Source organism: Chelon labrosus (genome assembly GCF_963514085.1).
Source record: "Chelon labrosus genome assembly, chromosome: 18".
NCBI classification, from domain to species: Eukaryota; Metazoa; Chordata; class Actinopteri; order Mugiliformes; family Mugilidae; genus Chelon; species Chelon labrosus.
In genome coordinates, this window is record NC_140351.1 from 647,244 (window position 1) to 671,504 (window position 24,261).

Below are 24,261 nucleotides of genomic sequence, written 5' to 3' on the forward strand. Positions count from 1 at the left end.
CTTCCAGAACCAAAAAGTAGAGATGCACCGATTACAATTTTCCCGGCGATTCCGATTTCCGATTTTTCATTGAGTTTGACCTGCCGATACCGATTTTAGCCGATTCCGATTTCATTTTTCTAACCACTTTACAACACACACAAAGATTTCTTTTCTTTTCTTTAATAGAATATTAATATTATCTTTTCTTTAATAGAACGTTTTTTTGAACAGATAATCGATATCACTATAAAAAATAGAACTATATAAATTACTCCTGGTGTGGGGAAAAAAAAAATTAAAATAGGCCAATTGGAGGGAAAAAAAAATGTAATATTTCAGTTACATAAAAGCCTTTTTTTGTTTTCTTCCCAATTGTCCTTGAAGTAGTGGTCAAGAACCCCCCCAACCCCAACACAAAAATGGTTTGGCCACTGATCAAAATTTGATGTTGCCGTTTGATTTGAAGTTCAGTATGCTCAAAACTTCCGGTCAGCATAAGTCCGGTGCTCGGAAAAGGAAAGAAAAGAGAAGAAAATATAGGCCTTAAAGATTTTCTTAACAAATATTTAAAAAAAGGTGGTGACGTAGGTTAGAAACAGCGCAGCCAACGTTTACCAGCCTTGTAACGTAACCTAACAGGCTAGCGCTAATGTTAACGTCCATTAGCTTGTATAAAAGCCCGACACAACACGTTATCTTTGACAGAAACAGTTGAGTTTGGTAGCTCCGTCAGAGAGGAGAGAGATCCGGCTGCAGTCAGGAGACAGAGAGAGTGATGCGGGAGGGGCCCGCTGTCTCGGAGCGGAGGGACAGAGTCAGGCTACCGCTGAGAAAAGAGAGAGAAGTTCGTCTAAGATTATCTCGTCCCGGGCCCAGGCAAGACTGTCAGCTGGCCCGCGTGTGATGCTGATGTTGCGCGATGTAAATGCGAGTGCATTTGACCGGCAAAAAAATCGGCATATGTCAGACTGACCGGCCGGTCTCCGGTCATGGCCGATCACGTGACAATCGGCCGATTCCGGTCACCAGCCGATAAATCGGTGCATCTCTACAAAAAAGTCATACATATGCAGTAGCTTCTTGGTATAATGTAACACAACAGCATAGTAATACAGTTTCCAGAAATGATTTTGCGTCCCCCTAAACTCGGACAATTTTCGCGTGAAATAGTTAGCAAAGTTAGCACAAATGGAAATATGGATTTGAATTTAAAACCAAATCATCACCTTAATCAAATATATATATATAATATATATATATATATATATATATCTTAATATTGAGCTGTTAAATCTTCTGATGATCTGATCCATTTTTAATTCAGACTGTTTAACAGAATATCTTCCATCATTTACCACTTCCTGTTTTGACTGAAGGTTTAGATTTACAATCTTCTATTTTTATCTTTCACACAAAGAATAGATCCCAATAAATGGACCTGGACAGTAGAGTTGACTCAGAGTAGAAGAAGAGCAACAGCATGAAGCAGTGGCTCACTAGCGCCCTCTTCCATGAGGCAGAAGTACTGGCTGCCTCATCTCCTTGTTTTTCAGTGCGGTTTAATGTCAGATCAACAAGACTAAATATGTTCCACTCATACATGAAATACATTAACTAGACTATGGAAGATTAGGACACATGATAAAAATGGACACAACCAATATATTGATGCCATACAGACAGTTAGCCACAGGCACGAGCCAAGGAGCCTAACCTAGTTTGTGAGTGACTGCGAAATCCGAGGCTCGGCTCGGCTCGCTGCCTCAACTCGCGTCGCTCCCTATGGTCACTCTATATTCACACAAGAAATAGGTAAATTCAGCGATTTTGACTATAAAAATGATCGAAATGACGGGAATCATACAGAAATTGCATTTATAACCAACTTATATCAGACCAATGGACAAATAGTAGGCCTATGATTTATTTTATCAATAGTATAATTTATTTTATCGTCATTACTAAACCTAACCCATGTTGTCAAGTTGAAACGTCGTCTTCTTCTTTTTCTTCTTCTTCTTTGTGTAACTCTGCTTATCATCATCTTCGTTTGTTTGATCAGGCACTAACCTGAACCTTACAATCTCATGAGTTTTACCACATCAGCTTCCTGCAAATATTTCACAATAAAAGCATTATTGAGAAATTAATGGTGTATCCCCACTGAAACACTAGGGGGCTCATAATTTGAAAAGAATGCAGATCCTGTTATATTAACAGCGTCATGCAGTAACTTTAACAATGCAAACAGGTGCGAGATCTCTTATTAACATACAATGAATTACACTTGTGAAACAGATGGAATTAGAGAAAAATAGTCATGTTACCCTCTGTAGTTTAGGTAGATAAAGGTCTCAGTCACATTTGAATAAAATAATACTTTTTGTATAAATGTCATAGGATCTTTTTTAAAAGATATTTTATTTTCACGGACCCCTTGCAATTACACCACGGACCACTAGGGGTCCGCGGACCCCCGGTTGAGAATCTATGGATTAGTCAATCATTCAACCCCAGTCACACCCACTGCCCCTGGTGACAAGTGACAAACACATCCCTGCCTCTACATTTACAATCATGAACCCAATGAAACAGCTTCAATTCTCCATCAGTTGGCTGCTTTCACACTAACTGGTTACGTTTCATATCTCAATGAGGATTCTTTACACAGGTATAAGGTTCATATCTGGACAAAGGACCAATGTCAATCTATAGCAGTTAAGAGACAGAATGAGACAGAGAGAGCGTTGGCCGTCACAACTCCACAGTTCATTCATTCAACATGAGAGTAGCCAGTGAGAAAAAATAAAGACAAATGGAATTAAAGCTGCAAGCAGCGTTGAACAGGCCCTCGCCCGTCAGTGACCTGCAAGGACGGGGTCACTGCAGTTCTCAGGGGATACAGTGGAGTAACAATGCACCGTGGCACGATGCACAGTCAATGCAATTCAATATTTATCAGAGCAAATCATCTGTGACAGATGGCTGTTTTGAATGTATTCTCTCTGTGACATCAAAGTATGTTAAAACCGTTTCTCACACACACACACACACACACACACACACACACACACACTCACAGACAGCCACCAGAGAGATCTCTAAGTATCTCTTACTTCTCTTTACATCTAGTAAAGACTGACATTATAACAACAAAGAATAATCTCCGCTAGCTTAATGGTAATGTACAATGCGAAACACCATAGACAGGCTAACGGAACTAGCATCGCCATAGCGGCGGCAACATCAAACAACCGCGACCTTATACAAACAGCGGTTACAGCAACACACATAACTATGCATTTATAATACTCACAGACATATGTTCTCTTAACTCTTGAACGATCGGCAAGGCTGAATTTTAGTGTTGTGTCGTTCGCGAATGATTCGTTCCAATGAACGATCTTTTGAGTGAACTTACTGAACGGAATCACTTCATGAACTGATTCCTTCTTTTCTCAGTTCAGTTGAGCTCAGCCGTGAGCGTGTCGGGCGAGAGCGGAACTGCCCGAGTTCTGTGACTCACTCGGGAATCTTCGGCAAAGCGTGCGGGGCGGGGGGAGGGACTGATGACGCCTGAGCAAACGTTACTCCATTTACAGCTTAAGATGTGACAGATAAGATCATCCAAAATCAGCCAGCTTGTATATTCAGATGCAAATCTGGAGTAGGGGCAAGATCTTTGGATGACAAGGACAATCTTTCATTTGTTTGACACTTGTAAAGTATTTATAATAGTTTTAGTTTGTCATTTTGCCTTTTATTTATTATTTCTCACTTTTATTATTTCTTGTTTTCATTTCAGTGCAATAAAACATATTTAACAACCAGACATTTAGTCACATACACTTTATTTATTTATTTGACAGGCTGGAAAAATACACGCACATAGCGTTCGGTCTTCAGTCTATATTACTGCACAAGACGAGCAGCATATATTTGCATTAGACCTAAGAGAATACACAATATAAACATTAATAATTTAAATATTTGAAGTTTTTAAAAGTAACAGAAAATCAGCTGCAGCTGCAGTGTTTTTTTTTAATCTCCCTGCCTTTCCTAGTTTCCAATATTTGCTTAACTCAGCAATATAAAAGGAGGAGGACTCGCGTTCACGTTTAGTGAACGTGCTGCTGTTGTAGTGTTGTGTCACTTGCTACACACAGACAGGTGAGTCAGTCTGGTGATTCACGTTCGCACTGCCTCTCATGAGTCGCGAACGTACTGCAAGATTCGCTAGGTTCGTGAATCACAGAGTGAACAGAGAATCAGCGAATCACGAACAGTTAGCGAATCTGCTTTAAGCACAGCACGTTCACGTACTGTGATGTACACACGGAGAGAACTGCCACTCAAGCAGAGGACTTGATTCACGTTTAGTAACTGTATCGCTAAAATGACTGTCTTGTTAACATCCGTGTAGCATGTTCAGTGAATGTACTGTGCAGAGGACTCACGTTCACCGTGTAGTATAAAACGAGACAAGCAGGACGTGGTGGTTACTATACGGTGGAGAGTGCAGTTAAGTACGGGGCTAAGCTAGCATGCTAATACCGTTTTAAACATGCTGTTATTTGGCAAACGGACACTTTCAGTGTGTCTGTATTTTAGCATGTATGTGAACAGACTGGTGTTTATCTGCAGTGGTGTTGTCATTAGGGCTGAACGATATATCGTTATCGTATCTATATCTAGATATGAACATTCAAGATATTAATATCGAAAAAGCAACGATATAAACGATATAGACCAATGACAAACATATGAGGGCGGGAGTGAGGGAGACGGAGACGGAGACGCACACACACATACACACAGCGGGGAAATTAAAAAGAAAGAAAGTAAAGTGAGCGTGGAAGATAATGCGGCCGGTGGCGGTGCAGAATAGAGGGTGACAACTTTTCGGGACTCCCGTCAGTTTCACTGTTGGTAACGTCATAGGGACGGGACAGAGCAAATAATCAACGGGAGATTTAATTAAAAAGTGACGCTGCCATGCGGTGAGTGCACCCAACTTTAGACAACAACATAGGGAGCTGGACGGGATTTGGGAGTCTTTCTCTCGTGATTTTGCGGGACAGGATTTTTGTTGGGGGGCAGTCAGGTGATCGGGATATGACAGGAGTATTTTTGTGGGCTTGGGATGGGAGCGACAATTGATTCCCGTGTCACTAGTGCAAAATCTGATTTGGTGCCAAAACATAAATCATCTCCCATTATTTGGAGGTATTTGGGATTTAAAAATGATGATGTAAACCAGAGCGAGGTGTTGTGCTGGTCACTTGGCGAAAATTGCGACGAAGCAAGATAGCACAAGAAACATGTTTCACCACATGAAACAACACCATCACGTGCTGCACCAAGAGTGTATTGAGAGAAACACCGGGGACTTCTCAGTCATCCCAAAAGAAGCCCAATCAAAGTTTGATTGCTGATGCGTTCAGTAGCGTTACACCGTATGAGTCGACGTCCACCAGACATAAACACATTACAGACGCTATAACATACCACATTGCAAAAGACATGGTACCCGTGTACACAGTCTAGAAAGAGGGCTTTTTAAAAAAAATGGTATCGATATCGAGATATCTGGCATAATTATCGAGATATGAAATTCTGTCCATATCGTTCAGCCCTAGGATGAACATGAATTAGATTCAGTTGGTGATTAAACATATCAGATCTACAACAGTAACAGACAGTGAACTTACTCCAGAGTCTCCAGTCTACAGTCTGGACTCTCCAGAAAACCACACAGCTGCTTCACTCCTGAATCCTTCAGCTTGTTGTATCTCAGGTCCAGATGTTTCAGATGGGAGGGGTTGGACTTCAGAGCTGAGACCAGAGAATCACAGCTGATCTCTGACAAACTGCAGAGATTCAATCTGAATAAAGAATAAAAGATGTAGATTAAATGATGAATAATTCAATCAGATGTGTTCAGGTTTTAAATGTGCAGCTCAACATTACTGCAGCGTTTCCCAAACTTTTTTGGCTGTGCCCCCCCTTCTATGTCCCAACCAGTATACTCAATGAGTATTCTTTATGTGTGAAGCGTGTAAGGTGCAGCTGGACCGAACTTATTAAAATAAGGGATGGTTCAGCCACGAGCGCAGCAAAAACAACCACAACCACAACCACAACCACAACAACAACAACAACAACAACGTTGGATATTAAAGAGTTATGTGAGGGCACAGAACAGAAAGAAGTCTTCTTCTTCTATCATACCAGATACAGGCTTGTTGACCACTTTGCTGCAGCTTTGCTCACTAGATCAGATGCACCACACTCTCATATTTCACCTTGTAGAAACCAGTTAGAGCCGGCCTCGGCTACACATGGGAAACTACTGATCCACTAAAGGCGGCGCTCCTCCTATTGTCCTCGGGTGGAGCCCAGATAGAATCAAACTTGTGTGCACACATAGTTGGGGGCTTCTCCTTTTCTACCCATAAGGTAGTTAAGCTGAAGTCTCAGCGCTGACTCTGGACCTATTCTCTGCTGCTAAATAAACTGTTGATTGGAGAGAAGTTGTCGGGTGGTCTATTCATAGTCAGACTAACCTTTCCAATAGGTAGAAAGAACCTGGGCTGAAGGAGAGGGAACAATTCCTCCTTTAACAACAACAACAACAACAACAACAACAGTGCTCAGACTCAGAGTCTTGCTGGGCAGACTGCAGCTCCTGAGGACACTGGACTGGTGTAGCAGATCACACCGGACAGAGGGCAAGAGGAAGCGGTGTGGGTGGAAGCAGAAGAGGGGCAAACGGGGCGGACTGCTAGCTAGGCTAAAGGCTAACGCTGATCCTGTCCCTGTTCCTGCTAACTCCCCTGTGATAGAGCATATGACTGTGACATGCCAGACACACTATCTGCCTCCTGAGTTTACAGCAGTGTTTATTATGGCTGTTTACATCCCACCGGGTGCTAATGCTAACGATGCTCTAAAGGAGCTCCACAACAACATCAGCTCGCTCCACAACAAGCACCCGGAGGCTTTTTACGTGATTGTGGGTTTTTCAACCACGTAAACCTGACAGACACACTGCCTAAGTTCCATCAGCATGTCACCATAGCGACACGGGGAAATAACACGCTGGACCGTGTTTACACCAACAAAACAGACGCATACAGAGCCGTCCCCCACCTCCACCTCAGCTTCTCCACCACATCTCCATCATGCTGGTCCCAGCCTACCGTCCCCTGCTCAGACGCCACACACCAACACAGAGGACCATCACCGTGTGGCCCAGTGATGCTGTCCCTGTGCTGCAGGACTGTTTCCAGACTGGCAGATCTTCAGAGAGGCAGCTGTCTGTGAGGGAGAGCTGGATCTAGAGGACTACACATCTGCTGTCCTCAGCTACATGGTGGTGGTGATGGACTTCAGTAGGAAACCACATCTGACTGCACCGGTGAACATCCAGGGCTTGGACATCGAGGTCGTGGAGGATTACAAGTACCTGGGTGTTCACCTCAACAATAAACTGGACTGGACACACAACACAAACGCCCTGTACAAGAAGGACCAAAGTCGTCTCCACCTGCTGAGACGACTGAGGTCTTTTGGAGTGTGCAGGACACTGCTCAGGACTTTCTTCTGCCATCCTGTATGCAGTGGTCTGCTGGAGCAGTGGGAGCTCAGAGAGGGACAGGAAGAGACTGAACAAGCTGGTCAGACGGGCCGGCTCTGTCCTGGACTGCTCTCTGGACTCCATGGAGGAGGTGGGTGAGAGGAGGATGTTAGCCAAGCTGACATCAATCATGGACAACCCCTCTCACCCACTGCATCAGACTGTTTCAGACCTCAGCAGCTCCTTCAGCAGCAGACTGCTGCATCCACGCTGCAAGAAGGAACGCTACCACAGGTCCTTCATTCCAGCTGCCATCAGGCTGAACAACACCAGCCTGAGTCAATAACAACTGAACTTTACAATAATTAATCTGCTTTTTACACGAACCACTACCTCACCAACTCATAGTATTTTTCTTCAAAGTTTCAGCAACTATTTATTTGTAAAGTTGATTCAGCAACTATTTATTTGTAAAGTTGATTCCACAACCACACTGTATATACAGAATGTCTTTATATTTCATCATGGCAATCATCATGGACATCAACATCCCCATTCCCACCGCTAAGGATAAACGGACAATATCTTTCAGAAACCTCAAATCCATCTCCCCTTCAGCCCTTTCTGCCTCTCTTGCTAGTAAAATATCTGCCCCCCCCCCCCCCCCCCTCTGTTAACTGACAATCCCTCCGACCTCACCAAATTCTACAACGTAACACTCTCCTCCTGTCTCAACCACCTAGCCCCCATCAAAACTAAAACTGTCTCCTTCACCCACTCTGCCCCCTGGTACACTCCGGAACTACACAAAATGAAATCACAAAAACGACAGCTTGAAAGACTTCACAAGAAAACCGGTTTAACTGTCCATCTACAAGCCTATACAGATTACCTTCAGCAGTACAAGGATGCTCTCAGTACTGCCCGGTCCACCTACTACTCTCACCTCATTCACTCTGGCTCCACCAACCCCAAGGCTCTGTTTTCTACAGTAAATAAACTCCTCAAGCCCAGCGACAATACCTCCAACTCATTCACCACTGACAAATGCAACTCCTTTCTCTCATTCCTCCAAACAAAAATCGACACCATTTACAACAACTTGTCCTCCTCTCCTGCCCCCACGGCCTGCACTCCCACTCCCTCACCTGCTCCTCCCCTCCTCACCTCTCAGCCTCTGTCTCAGTTCTCCCCCGTGTCACCAGGGGAGCTGCCCAAAATTATGATAGGCATGAAAACCTCTACATGTGTTCTGGATCCCATCCCATCTCACCTCATTAAGGACTCTTTACCAGCCATCTCCACACTCATCACAGAAATCATCAACTCCTCCCTCAGGTCTGGCTCAGTCCCCCGTTCACTCAAACTGGCTGCTATCACCCCCATCCTCAAAAAACCTGGACTCAACCCTGACATCCTGTCAAACTTCCGGCCCATCTCCAATCTCCCCTTTCTGTCCGAAATACTGGAGCGTATTGTCGCCACACAACTCAAAGCCCACCTCTGCTCAAATGACCTCTTCGAACCATTTCAATCCGGTTTCCGTTCCCAACACAGCACCGAAACAGCCCTCCTGAAAGTCACCAATGACATCCTCCTCTCCGCAGACTCCGGCCAGCTCACCATCCTCATCCTCCTGGACCTCACTGCAGCTTTCGACACCATAAATCACACCATTCTCCTCTCCCGCCTTGAGTCCTCCCTCAGCATCACTGGCACTGCACTCTCCTGGCGCAAATCATACCTCTCAGACCGACTACAATTCATCTACATCAACAACTGCACCTCCTCCACTGTTCCTCTGGCCCAAGGTGTCCCCCAGGGTTCGGTGTTTGGTCCTCTCCTCTTCATACTTTACCTGCTCCCCCTTGGCAACATCATTCGCCACCACGGTCTCCATTTCCACTGTTATGCTGATGACGTCCAGCTTTATATCTCCACCAACTCCATCACTCCCGCCACTCTTTCCACTCTCTCCAATTGCCTCGCTGACATCAAATCCTGGATGCAGATCAACTTCCTCAAACTAAATTGTGACAAATCAGACCTAATCATTATCGGCCCCAAATCCCTCAACAACACCACAGACAGTTTCCGCCTCACCATCGACAACTCCACCCTGTCTCCATCCCCCAACAGCCGCAACCTCGGAGTCATCTTTGACAGTAACCTCTCCTTTGATCATCACATCAATCAAATCACCAGAACTGCCTTCTTCCACCTCAAGAACATTGCCCGACTCCGTCCATCACTCTCCTTCTCTGCTGCTGAAACCCTCATTCACGCCTTCATCACTTCCAGAATTGACTATTGCAACAGCATCCTCTATGGCACACCATCCAAAACTTTAAATAAACTTCAGTACATCCAAAATTCTGCTGCACGTCTGCTCACCCACACCCGCTCCCGTGATCGCATCACTCCTGTCCTCCAGAATCTCCACTGGCTCCCAGTTCCACAGCGTATTCAGTTCAAAATCCTCCTCCTCACACACAAAGCCCTCCATAACCAGGCCCCCTCCTATCTCACTGACCTGCTCCGTTGCCACAATCCATCCCGCAGCCTCCGTTCATGTGACGCAAACCTCCTTACTCCACCACTCAAGACCAAGCATTGAACCTGGGTCGACAGAGTCTTCTCTGCAGCTGCCCCCTCCCTCTGGAACTCTCTCCCCAAACACATCCGCGACTGTACCGACCTTCCTACCTTCAACTCTCTGACAAAAACACACCTTTTTAAAATTGCTTTTAATGTTTAGCTCAGCTTATTGTGTTTTTCATTTTATATTTCACATTGTTTTGCTAATTTGATGTCCTTTTTATGTAAAGTGTCTTTGAGTGTCTTGAAAAGCGCTTTTAAATAAAATGTATTATTATTATTATTATTTCTAGTTCTTTCTCTCTATATTTTTTCAGAGTATTGTTATCTTTTGTATATATTTTTCAAAATTTTATATTTGTGTTTTTTTGGTAACCCCCCCCCAGCACCAGACTCACCCCCCCTCCACCAGGAGAAGAGCCCCTCAGTGTGACCCCAGCAGAAGTGAGGAGGACCCTCCAGAGGATTAATCCACACAAAGCTGCTGGTCCAGATAACATCTCTGGGCAGGTGCTGAGGGGCTGCACACACCAGCTCACTGAGGTGCTGACAGACATCTTCAACACCTCCCTCCAACAGGCGGTGGCCCCCACCTGCCTGAAGACCACCACGATCATCCTCATTCCTTAAACGTCCACAGTGACAAGCCTGAATGACTATCGACCAGTAGCCCTCACCCTGATAGTCATGAAGTGCTTCCAGAGACTGGTCATGGCCCACATCAAGGACTGCATCGACGTCACTGTGAACCTGCACCAGTACGCATACAGGCAGAACCGATCCACAGAGGATGCCATATCTACTGTGGTCCACACAGCCCTCACCCACTTAGAGAACAAGGACTCTTATGTTCACATGCTCTTTGTGGATTTCACATCAGCCTTCAACACCATCAGACCACAGACCCTGGTACATAAACTGACAACACTCAGACTGAGCTCCACACTCTGCAACTGGGTCCAGGACTTCCTAACAGACAGGCCACAGTCTGTGAGGATCCACGATGTCTCCTCCTCCTCCATCACCCTCAGAGAGACTCCACCCACCCTGTTCCTCTCCCCTCAGGCAGGAGGCTGAGGAGCATCAAGAGCAGGACCACCAGACTGAGGAACAGCTTCTTCCTGGAGGCTGTGAGACTGTTGAACACTGGAGGACCCCTGTAGCCCCTGACCCCCAACAACCAACCACAGATACATTCTGCACTGAATGCAGTCGTTTTGCACAGACTCCAGTAGAGCACTGTCACTTTAATTCTTCTTCCATGAGGCAGAAGTACTGGCTGCCTCATCTCCTTGTTTTTCAGTGCGGTTTAATGTCAGATCAACAAGACTAAATATGTTCCACTCATACATGAAATACATTAACTAGACTATGGAAGATTAGGACACATGATAAAAATGGACACAACCAATATATTGATGGCATACAGACAGTTAGCCACAGGCAGATTGCGCAATCCGAGGCTCGGCTTCCTGCTGCCTCAACTGGTGTCTCTCCCTATATGACCATATATGGTCGCTCCCTGTATTCAAATAAGAAATACTTAAATTCAGAGATTCTGACAATAAAAATGATTGAAATGACTGGAATCATACAGAAAATGTATTTATATCACAGACCAATGGATAAATAGTGGAAGTTATTTTATTGTCATTACTTTTCATGATGCTAGGTGAGGCACTACCTCACCTGACTCCCCTGACCACACGTCCATGGTGAGCACATCTTCTACCCCAGTGATTCCCAACCTGTGGTACGTGTACCCCCAGGGGTACCCAGAGTGACGTAGGGGGTACGTGAAAGAGTTGATTCTGAACTCAGACTGATTATATTTTGAAACTGAATAAACACATACGGGTTGTTATCTCATTTTCTGATTCTCCACCTAAATGAAAAATCAAAAGACTGTTTTTCATGTGAGTCAATTATGTTAACAGCTAGATTGTAGGACAACTGGCTTTAAAGCTATGTATCAGTTTGCTGCTAATGTAGCTAGCGCTAGGTCACCTAAATAAGAAAGACATGATTCCCTGAAATGTCTGTGATTGGTGGACAGCTGTAAATCTCTTGATATTATAGCAGAATATCTTGCTAGAGATATTTTCCCCCCAGAAACAAGCATGGCTAAAAAGGATAGACTGCCCTTCCAGAGAGACCTCAACTGCTACCACCAGTCAGGCTCACAGACATTTCTTTTTCTAGCTGCTTCAAGTGTGTGAGAGTAGGTGGGTACATGGCTGGAGGTCAAATGTCTGAAGGGGTACGGGCTGTGAAAAGGTTGGGAACCACTGTTCTACACCATTACATGTTTCATCTGGTGCCCCCCCTAGAGGCAGCTCCCCTGCATTACTGTGTCCTAACAGCCTTTAAGCTTCATTGACTTTAACAACTAACAGTGGACATTTTCTACAGTTTCTGATACAAACACTCGTCTTGAACTAAAGGACATTTACAGATTTATGGAGGAAAGTTCTGGATGAACATGAATTAGATTCAGTTGGTGATTAAACATATCAGATCTACAACAGTAACAGACAGTGAACTCACATCAGAGTCTCCAGTCCACAGTCTGGACTCTCCAGAAAACCACACAGCTGCTTCACTCCTGAATCCTTCAGGTTGTTGTTGTCACCCAGGTCCAGATGTTTCAGATGGGAGGGGTTGGACTTCAGAGCTGGTCCCAGATAATAACAGCTGATCTCTGACAAACCGCAGGTCCACAATCTGAATAAAGAATAAAAGATGTAGATTAAATGATGAATAATTCAATCAGATGTGTTCAGGTTTTAAATGTGCAGCTCAACATTACTGCAGCGTTTCCCAAACTTTTTTGGCTGTGCCCCCCCTTCTATGTCCCAACCAGGTTGACACCCCCCCAATCCCCCACACCTTTAAAAACACAACCATCTTTTTTATAGCCATATTAAAGGCAGCATGTTTAATCTGCTCAAATGACCAGAACACACATAGAACAAAATAATCAGCATCACAACAATGAGCTCTCACATTTGAATTAAAGTCAAACACTAACATTTTCAATAGAATGGAACAAATTTAGCACAAGCTTCCACTTTAAAGAGCAAAGAGGATGATGACAGGCTCAGGATCAGAGGCAGAAAGCAGATCAGTTGGAGGAAATGTTGGAATATTTTCAGACGGCTTCAACTAAAATTGCAGCAACTTTAAATGAGCGTGGAGCTAACACAACCCGTCATCATAGCACAGCGGTTATGGAAATAAAATGACAAGGCCAGTCATTTGAATGAAATTGTAATAAAGTTCCACACGAGCCACAACATAAATAACAAAGAGCATAGGCTCAGGAAGAGATAAAAAAAGAGGATCCATCTGAGGATTTTAAAGAGCAGAGCAGGTGGCTCAGCTTGGTGTGCATACACAGTAGTGGTGGGTGGATCCATCCAGGTATCCATCAATATTGATACTAACCACCTTTCTAGTATAAGACTCTAAACTTTAGTGTTTGTCCCTTAGAATTGAATTGAACTCATGCACTTATGTTGTGATGACGAATCTTCTGTTCTCCTCTTATGAGCCTAAATAAACTCCTTCAGCATAAGACATACAGGATTCTAGTACTTCTTCTTCTTCATCGGCATCACCACAAATTCCTCCTTAACATGGAGCATCTGAAATCAGCCTGACCTAGACCTAGACAAGGAGATTACAGAGGAGCAATGGCAGACAGCCCTAACACAAATTCACAATTCTTCAATATGTGTGAGACATGGCCTCCTGCAGTTTAAGATAGTACATCGTTTACATTGGACCAAACAATAACTACATAAAATATTCCCCGAAATTGAACCCTCATGTGATAGATGCGGACTTGAACCGGCATCAATTGGCCATATGTTCTGGAGTTGCCCAAGGATATCAAACTACTGGAATAATATTTTTCAGACTTTGTCAAAGATTTTACACAGACCAATAAAGGCAGACCCTCTTGTGGCAACTCTAGGAATTATTGACTCGACTATAGTTAAAACCAGCGCTGAGCATAATATGATATCTTTTGTCAGTCTACTGGCACGTAGATTAATATTACTCAGTTGGAAACAAAAAATGGCTCCAACTCACGCAAATCTTATGGCAGATGTTATGAAATACTTGGAGCTAGAAAAAATAAAATTTTCATTGAAAAAGCAGGAAGGGAAATTCTACAGGATCTGGCAACCATTTATAGATAATTTCAACCGTAACGCACAGTCGGCTGGCAAGGTTTAGAAGGGCGCTTCGACCCTCGGTTTGGGAAAGAGGATTTAGAGCATCCAAATTGGTTGATTCTATTATTTTTAATTTTGATTAATTAATTCATTAATTTGTCTTTAAGATGTTGTTTTATTATATTTTGGTTGTTTAGAGGTGTGACCATAATTTTTGGAAGGATGTATAATTATAAATGAAACTGAATTATTACTATTAGTATTATTTATTTATTTTATTTTACTATTACTATCTATTACTATTACTATTTTATTTTTATTTTTTTATTGTTTTTAATTCTTTTTTAATCTACCCCCTTGTCTTGTGTATTAGTAAGAGTGTACGTATGTGTGGTTTTTGTATGACTGTCAGTAGTGTTTAAAATGTCAGAAAAAAAAAAGTTCCAAAAAAAAAAAAGAAAACACAGAGCTACAGAAACAGAGAGAGGAGGAGAAAATCCCCCGCCCCCTGGCCCCGACAGACCCCCGAAAGGAAGAATTAATAATCCAAAAGGCAAATCACAAAAACACTTAAAGGTCATGAAAATTCATTCAGATTTAGATTGATTCAGATTGATGATGCATCCACCTTAATTATTAAAGAGTATCGGTATCAGCGATACTGGCCCTGTATTTACTTGGTATCAGATCGATACCAAATCTAGCGGTATCACACACCACTAATATACAGTGTGTAGAAGAAGATAACTTCTACTACACCATTACATGTTTCATCTGGTGCCCCCCCTAGAGGCAGCTCCCCTGCATTACTGTGTCCTAACCAGTGTTGGGAACGTTACTTTAAAAAAGTAATTAGTTATAGTTACTCACTACTTGTTCCAAAAAGTAACTGAGTTAGTAACTGAATTACTCTACAATAAAAGTAACTTGTTACCAGGGAAAGTAACTATTTGCGTTACTGTTAAAAAAAAAGTTGCTATATGTCAAAGAATTTTGGATTTTTTTGAGCAGTTTTCACAAGTCAGTTGAAATGAGTAGAACAGACAGGTGTTTGTACATAACTTTTCATATTTATATATATATATATATATATTTTGTATTTATATTTATATTATATTTATATATATAATATTCATATTTCGATAGGGTTTAGACGGCGAGCTATCATCTGTGGTGGAGGTATCGGTGTTTTTGGCCACTAGCTTTGTAGATGCGTGTCGTTGCGTGATGCTTCATTAAATTAAAGTTGCTTACATGCACGTTCCTCCCTTTGACCACAATGAATTTTTTTATTTATTGAAGTAGTGCTTATATCTCCACCTTGAAAATGCCAACTTTTCATCGGATTGCTCCTGACTCGCCATCTCTACTGCTTCATCGAATCTCTGTTTAGCTGTTGTGTGTGTGTGTGTGTGTGTGTGTGTGTGTGTGTGTGTGTGTGTGTGTGGCGCGTGTGCTGGCATGTGTGTAAAAACACTGGCTCTGATTGGCTACCTCCTCACTAGCGGTGAGCCAGGGGTGCGTTCGGATTACACAGTTTATTCAATCAATGCATAGTAACGCACCGCATTTAACGTCCAGTAACGTTAACGGCGTTGTAACGACGGGAAAAGTAATTAGTTAGATTACCCCGTTACTGAAAAAATAACGTCGTTACCTAACGCCGTTCTTTTAAACGGCGTTATTCCAAACACTGGTCCTAACAGCCTTTAAGCTTCATTGACTTTAACAACTGACAGTGGACATTTTCTACAGTTTCTGATACAAACACTTGTCTTGAACTAAAGGATATTTACAGATTTATGGAGGAAAGTTCTGGATGAACAATTAGATTCTACAACAGTAACAGACAGTGAACTTACTCCAGTTTCTCCAGTCTACAGTCTGGACTCTCCAGAAAACCACATAGCTGCTTCACTCCTGAATTCTCCAGACTATTTTCACTCAGGTGCAGATGTTTCAGATGGGAGGGGTTGGACTTCAGAGCTGGTCCCAGATAATAACAGCTGATCTCTGACAACCTGCAGCTCCTCAATCTAAATAAAGAATAAAAGATGTAGATGTAGATTAATCATCCAGTGGAGGAGTTTTCTTTTTCTATGAGGGTTTGAAATCTGGAGCTCAACATGGCTCTGCTACAGTCAATGGACTAAACCACAGAAGAAGAAAACAGACTTTATGAAGATCCTCAGTGTGGATCAGTAGAATATCAGCCTGATGTCAGCAGTTTAGAGTCACCACAACTTTACCATCATATTCATCTCAGCACACAAAGAAAACATGGAGTCTGACCTCAGAGTCTCCAGTCTACAGTCTGAATTCTCCACAAGATAACAAAGATGCATCACATCTGAATCCTTCAGGTTCTTGTTACTCAGGTCCAGATGTTTCAGACGGGAGGGGTTGGACTTCAGAGCTGAGACCAGAGAACTACAGCTGATCTCTGACATGATGAAGTCCTCCAGTCTGAATAAAGAATAAAAGATGTGAGTTTACAAAGTTCCTGCTTGAACAGAACAACAACACAGTCATACAAAACAAATACTTATTTCAACTGTACATTTGATATAAAATGAAGAAACGTCTGTAATCTCATAACATAACATTTCTGTAAACTTCCAGAAAACCTAACTGCAGTCAAACTAATCTAAACCTCTACAGTCTGATATAAAAGAACATTTGTCATAGTGCTGAATAATTAATGATCTTCTTCAGCCAGGTGGATCAAGTTATTTTCAGAAATAATCAATAATAAATAAAAAGCTAATAAAGTAATGACTTTAGATGGTGGTGATTTCACAGTGTTGTCCAGCTAATTTGAGATATGACTGCTGCTGTTGACGCTGCGTCTTTCAAACCTAATAAATAGACGGAGGAAAGTTCTGCATGGAAACGTCATCAGAGTGAAACAAAGGAACATCACAGCTGTGTGTTTATGAGATGGAGAACTCTCACCTAACTCTAGAACTGTTGAAATAAATATTTCTGTTTTGTATCACTCTGTGTTGTTCTGTTGAGAAGATAACTGAACCTTTAAATCTCCTTTATCAAAGCTTCACTAGTCATAGATAGTCCTCACTTTAGATGAACTCATACAAATAGTTCATTAACAGCCTCTAAATGTTTAATAACGACCTGAATTAATCATGAATTACAGGTTTCTAAAACAGCTATTAACACACTCAGTAACTATTAGTACATGTGCAAATAATAAGATGAATTAATGTACATTTAAAGAGTTTATTCATCATTTACTGACACTTTCTAAAAGTTCTTATGAACCACTGATAACTACTAAATAAATACTGTAAACACTTTAATATTTAATTTATGAATGATAAACTGACCATTAGTAAAAGTATGAAAATATAATTATTAAACAGTTTATAGAGGACTTCTGGTGACACCATGTTGGAGGCAGCAGCTTAAAACTGAGCTCCGCCTCTACTGGGTGCCTGAAGGGAGTGAAGGAAAGGATGCGAAGGCTTTTGTGAAGGAGCTAATTCAATCAGTCCTTCAACCGATGCCTGAAGTGAATCTACAAATAGAGAGAGCCCACCGATCCCTAACAGCCAAGTCAAAGAACCCCACTGCCACTCTGAGATCACTGATTGTCAAGTTTCTGGATTACTCTGTGAAGGACGCTATTCTAAGACAAGCCTGGAGCCAAAGACAGATCCTCTACAAAGCAGAGCCGATATTCTTTGACCATGATTACTTGCAGATAATTTCGCAGATGATGTATTAATATTTTTGGAAGATCCTATTACTGCTGTCATCTCTCTCCTACATAATGTTGAGTACAGTAGAGTGTCGGGCTATAAGGTTAATATGAACAAATCTGAAACCATGATGATTGTAGGGGATTGGCCATCCCAGTTAGATCACCTGGTCTCTTTCAGAAGATCCAATCAGGGATTCAGATATCTTGGCTATCCTGTATTATTACCACAATCCATATTTAAGTTATTAGAAAAATTAATATCAAAATTAATTTGGCAAAACCAAAGGCCAAGAATAGGGTTGAAAATACTAATGTCAGCAAAAGAGAAAGGAGGCCTAGACCTACCTAATCTAAAACTTTACTACTGGGCAGCCTAGCTGGGAGCAGTGGTGGCATGGGCTGTCGGGGACTTATAGACCAGTTGGGTCTCTATGGAACAAAACACCATACCTCATAACCTCAGAAAAACCTAAAATCAATCATTTATGGATCGTGCAAACACTGAAGGTCTGAAATTTAGTCAAAAAACAACTAAAGGGAGCTGTAGGAGACTGGTCTGATGATAATAAATCAACTCCTAGATGGGCATATATTTAAATCCTTTTCACAACAAGTTTGCCTTGCCTTCAAGTGATCTATATAGATATTTACAAATTAGACATTATGTTACAAAAAATACAGATTGGAAAAATATACGAAAAGAACCTACAAATACAGAAAACCATTTTATACATCTGTTTGAACAGTGCTCCTCAACAAAAAGACAAGTATCTCAGATGTAGATCTCAGTGTGGATCAGTAGAATATCAGCCTGATGTCTGCAGTTTAGAGTCAACTAGGGTTGGGCAGTACGAGGGTATTATACCGTGTGTCAGTATAAAAGTGTCTCCCGGTAGAGATTTTGCAATACCGTTTATACCGAAGAAAAAGCAGATGTCTGCGGCATCTCTCTGAGTCACTGTAATTACACCGCCTCGACACATGGGGCACTGCAGGCACTGCAGCAGACTGCTTGGCGTTGTTGCATGAGCACGACGAAGAAGAAACAGCTTTACCTGAGTGATAACAATCATGGCGGAGGCGGAGAGTGAACGTCACGAGGAAACGGAGGCAGCCCGACCCACCCATGACAAAGAGGAGGAGGAACTCGTTCCGAAAAGGGGCGCTACGTCTGTTGTGTGGAACTTTTTCGGATTTAGAAAATCCGACAATGAACAAAAAGTGATACTCTGCAAAGAGTGTCGCGCGACTGTTGCTGCTGGAGGTGGAAACACCGGTAACCTCTTCCACCACTTAGGCCCCGTCCACACGTAAACGCAAATACGCCAAAACGGAGGTTTTTTTCATCGTTTTGGCCTTTCGTCCACACGTATCCTGTAAACGCATTACCCTAAAACGCACTTTTCTGAAAACGGGTCCCAGGGTGGAGAAATTCGAAAACGCAGCTCCTGCATTTTCATGTGGACAGCGAATACGGGAAAACGATGATGTCATCGCCACCCTCCCGAGCAGCCTTCCACATCCCCGCGAGACGTCTCGTAACAACATCAACAACAATGGCGGACTACATGCTAGTTTTCATGCTGGAGACGATATTGAGCCTATTAGGGTTACTAGGGCAAAATATCATGCTCCTGTGTCACCACGCTGAGCAAAAAAGGCGATTTGTAAACAGCGCTCAAGCTTTGTGCGCATGCTCCGCATCTTCCTCTCCATTTTTGGTGAATTTCTGAAACCGAAACAGCGCCACTTATAGGCCTGGAATAGGAAGTAGCGTTTTCGGTCGAGCTGAAACGGACCTGTGTGGACGCGGATATTTCTTGAAACGATGATCGAAAACGGAGAGGGAAAAGATCGTTTTCGTACGTGTGGACGGGCCCTTAAAGTTAAAACATGCGAAGGAGTATTATGAAAGCCAAAAGATGCACCTGTTACCTTGTGTAAAACTTGAAAATACTTTTTCTCATTTGTTATTTTTATTTCTTATTAAGCTGGAGCTCTGTCTTTACATTTGCACACACTATAGCTTAAGTTAATGCTAGAGTTCAATGTTTACCAGACATTTGCACATTCTTTGTGGCTTATTATTTATTATATTATTATATTTTCTTTAAAATAATGTTATGCTGCTGTGAGCAAATAAAAATAAAAGAGGAAAATAATCAAATGCGACAGTATGGTTATTTTAAGCCACTAATCGAATTCACAGGGGAAAAAAACATACGGCGATATATACCGTTACCGTGATACGAAATTACTTATACCGAGATATAAGATTTTGCTCATACCGCCCAACCCTAGAGTCAACACAACTTTACCATCATATTCATCTCAGCACATGAAGAAAACATGGAGTCTGACCTCAGAGTCTCCAGTCTACAGTCTGGACTCTTCTTAAGATCAAGAAGCTGCTTCACATCTGAATCCTTCAGTTTGTTGTAACTCAGGTCCAGATGTTTCAGATGGGAGGGGTTGGACTTCAGAGCTGAGACCAGAGAATCACAGCTGATCTCTGACAACCAGCAGTAACTCAGTCTGTATAAAGAATAAAAGATGCAGATTAAATGATGAATAATTCAATCAGATGTGTTGAGGTTTTAAATGTGCAGCTCAACATTACTGTGTCCTAACAGCCTTTAAGCTTCATTGACTTTAACAACTAACAGTGGACATTTTCTACAGTTTCTGATACAAACACTCGTCTTGAACTAAAGGACATTTACAGATTTATGGAGGAAAGTTCTGGATGAACATGAATTAGATTCAGTTGGTGATTAAACATATCAGATCTACAACAGTAACAGACAGTGAACTCACATCAGAGTCTCCAGTCTACAGTCTGGACTCTCCAGAAAACCACACAGCTGCTTCACTCCTGAATCCTTCAGGTTGTTTCTGCTCAGGTTCAGATGTTTCAGATGGGAGGGGTTGGACTTCAGAGCTGGTCCCAGAGAATCACAGCTGATCTCTGACAACGTACACTGATTCAATCTGAATAAAGAATAAAAGATGTAGATTAAATGATGAATAATTCAATCAGATGTGTTCAGGTTTTAAATGTGCAGCTCAACATTACTGCAGCGTTTCCCAAACTTTTTTGGCTGTGCCCCCCCTTCTATGTCCCAACCAGGTTGACACCCCCCCAATCCCCCACACCTTTAAAAACACAACCATCTTTTTTATAGCCATATTAAAGGCAGCATGTTTAATCTGCTCAAATGACCAGAACACACATAGAACAAAATAATCAGCATCACAACAATGAGCTCTCACATTTGAATTAAAGTCAAACACTAACATTTTCAATAGAATGGAACAAATTTAGCACAAGCTTCCACTTTAAAGAGCAAAGAGGATGATGACAGGCTCAGGATCAGAGGCAGAAAGCAGATCAGTTGGAGGAAATGTTGGAATATTTTCAGACGCCTTCAACTAAAATTGCAGCAACTTTAAATGAGCATGGAGCTAACACAACCCGTCATCATAGCACAGCGCTTATGGAAATAAAATGACAACGCCAGTCATTTGAATGAAACTGTAATAAAGTTCCACACGAGCCACAACATCAATAACAAAGAGCATAGGCTCAGGAAGAGATAAAACAAGAGGATCCATGTGAGGATGTTAAAGAGCAGAGCAGGTGGCTCAGCTTGGTGTGCACCAGTAATGTACGCTGAGGTTGGTGGCTCAGATTTACTGTAGTGTGACTATCAGGACTAAGTTAGTCACTGAGAGGAGAAAGTGGAGCTCTGTCTGACACGCTGAGTCCAAGGAGGAAACATGAAACCATTACTGCTATTTAAGGGGCTTTATTTTGATCCTTTTGATAACACATACTTTTTCTTATATTATTATGCAGATGGACTTGCAGGACTAAACTATGAGAAACAATAGCTTAAGAGGTCAACAGTAAAATCCAGTGGTTCTCACCGTTTTTGGGGTCCTGGACCCCCTGCATATTTTTGATCGACCCTGAGGACCCCGCCACCCAATCTGGTGGGTGGGGGTGCAATTTGATAGAAACAGCAGAAACTGCACTTTAAATTGCATTATGGCATTTATTCAGTCTTTGGGGCAAATATGAGCTTTCAGTTGTAACTTCCAGAACAAAAAAGTAGAGATGCACCGATTACAATTTTCCCGGCCGATTCTGATTTCCGATTTTTCATTGAGTTTGACCTGCCGATACCGATTTTAGCCGATTCCGATTTCATTTTTCTAACCACTTTACAACACACACAAAGATTTCTTTTCTTTTCTTTAATAGAATATTAATATTATCTTTTCTTTAATAGAACGTTTTTTTGAACAGATAATCGATATCACTATAAAAAAATAGAACTATATAAATTACTCCTGGTGTGGGGAAAAAAAAAATTAAAATAGGCCAATTGGAGGGGAAAAAAAATGTAATATTTCAGTTACATAAAAGCCTTTTTTTGTTTTCTTCCCAATTGTCCTTGAAATAGTGGTCAAGAACCCCCCCAACCCCAACACAAAAATGGTTTGGCCACTGATCAAAATTTGATGTTGCCGTTTGATTTGAAGTTCAGTACGCTCAAAACTTCCGGTCAGCATAAGTCCGGTGCTCAGAAAAGGAAAGAAAAGAGAAGAAAATATAGGCCTTAAAGATTTTCTTAACAAATATTTAAAAAAAGGTGGTGACGTAGGTTAGAAACAGCGCAGCCAACGTTTACCAGCCTTGTAACGTAACCTAACAGGCTAGCGCTAATGTTAACGTCCATTAGCTTGTATAAAAGCCCGACACAACACGTTATCTTTGACAGAAACAGTTGAGTTTGGTAGCTCCGTCAGAGAGGAGAGAGATCCGGCTGCAGTCAGGTGACAGAGAGAGTGATGCGGGAGGGGCCCGCTGTCCCGGAGCGGAGGGACAGAGTCAGGCTACCGCTGAGAAAAGAGAGAGAAGTTCGTCTAAGATTATCTCGTCCCGGGCCCAGGCAAGACTGTCAGCTGGCCCGCGTGTGATGCTGATGTTGCGCGATGTAAATGCGAGTGCATTTGACCGGCAAAAAATCGGCATATGTCAGACTGACCGGCCGGTCTCCGGTCATGGCCGATCACGTGACAATCGGCCGATCACGTGACAATCGGCCGATTCCGGTCACCAGCCGATAAATCGGTGCATCTCTACAAAAAAGTCATACATATGCAGTAGCTTCTTGGTATAATGTAACACAACAGCATAGTTATACAGTTTCCAGAAATGATTTTGCGTCCCCCTAAACTCGGACAATTTTCGCGTGAAATAGTTAGCAAAGTTAGCACAAATGGAAATATGGATTTGAATTTAAAACCAAATCATCACCTTAATCAAATATATATATATAATATATATATATATATATATATATATCTTAATATTGAGCTGTTAAATCTTCTGATGATCTGATCCATTTTTAATTCAGACTGTTTAACAGAATATCTTCCATCATTTACCACTTCCTGTTTTGACTGAAGGTTTAGATTTACAATCTTCTATTTTTATCTTTCACACAAAGAATAGATCCCAATAAATGGACCTGGACAGTAGAGTTGACTCAGAGTAGAAGAAGAGCAACAGCATGAACCAGTGGCTCACTAGCGCCCTCTTCCATGAGGCAGAAGTACTGGCTGCCTCATCTCCTTGTTTTTCAGTGCGGTTTAATGTCAGATCAACAAGACTAAATATGTTCCACTCATACATGAAATACATTAACTAGACTATGGAAGATTAGGACACATGATAAAAATGGACACAACCAATATATTGATGGCATACAGAGAGTTAGCCACAGGCACGAGCCAAGGAGCCTAACCTAGTTTGTGAGTGACTGCGAAATCCGAGGCTCGGCTCGGCTCGCTGCCTCAACTCGCGTCGCTCCCTATGGTCACTCTATATTCACACAAGAAATAGGTAAATTCAGCGATTTTGACTATAAAAATGATCGAAATGACGGGAATCATACAGAAATTGCATTTATAACCAACTTATATCAGACCAATGGACAAATAGTAGGCCTATGATTTATTTTATCAATAGTATAATTTATTTTATCGTCATTACTAAACCTAACCCATGTTGTCAAGTTGAAACGTCGTCTTCTTCTTTTTCTTCTTCTTCTTTGTGTAACTCTGCTTATCATCTTCTTCGTTTGTTTGATCAGGCACTAACCTGAACCTTACAATCTCATGAG

General features: G+C 42.1%; 1 protein-coding gene across 11 annotated transcripts in view; it reads right to left on the minus strand.

Annotated features, from left to right (window-relative positions):
* The window catches only part of LOC311503225 (uncharacterized protein), a 300,665-nt gene that overhangs the window by 93,073 nt on the left and 183,331 nt on the right, over window positions 1–24,261 (minus strand). For all 11 annotated transcript variants that reach the window (XM_084565826.1, XM_084565827.1, XM_084565823.1 and 8 more), the window contains 6 exons: window positions 20,885–21,058; window positions 20,429–20,602; window positions 16,636–16,809; window positions 16,206–16,379; window positions 12,707–12,883; window positions 5,694–5,867 (listed from right to left, as the gene is read on the minus strand). In XM_084565826.1, the coding sequence (XP_084421952.1) occupies window positions 5,694–5,867; window positions 12,707–12,883; window positions 16,206–16,379; window positions 16,636–16,809; window positions 20,429–20,602; window positions 20,885–21,058 (1,047 nt within the window). The remainder of the gene's footprint in view (window positions 1–5,693; window positions 5,868–12,706; window positions 12,884–16,205; window positions 16,380–16,635; window positions 16,810–20,428; window positions 20,603–20,884; window positions 21,059–24,261) is intronic.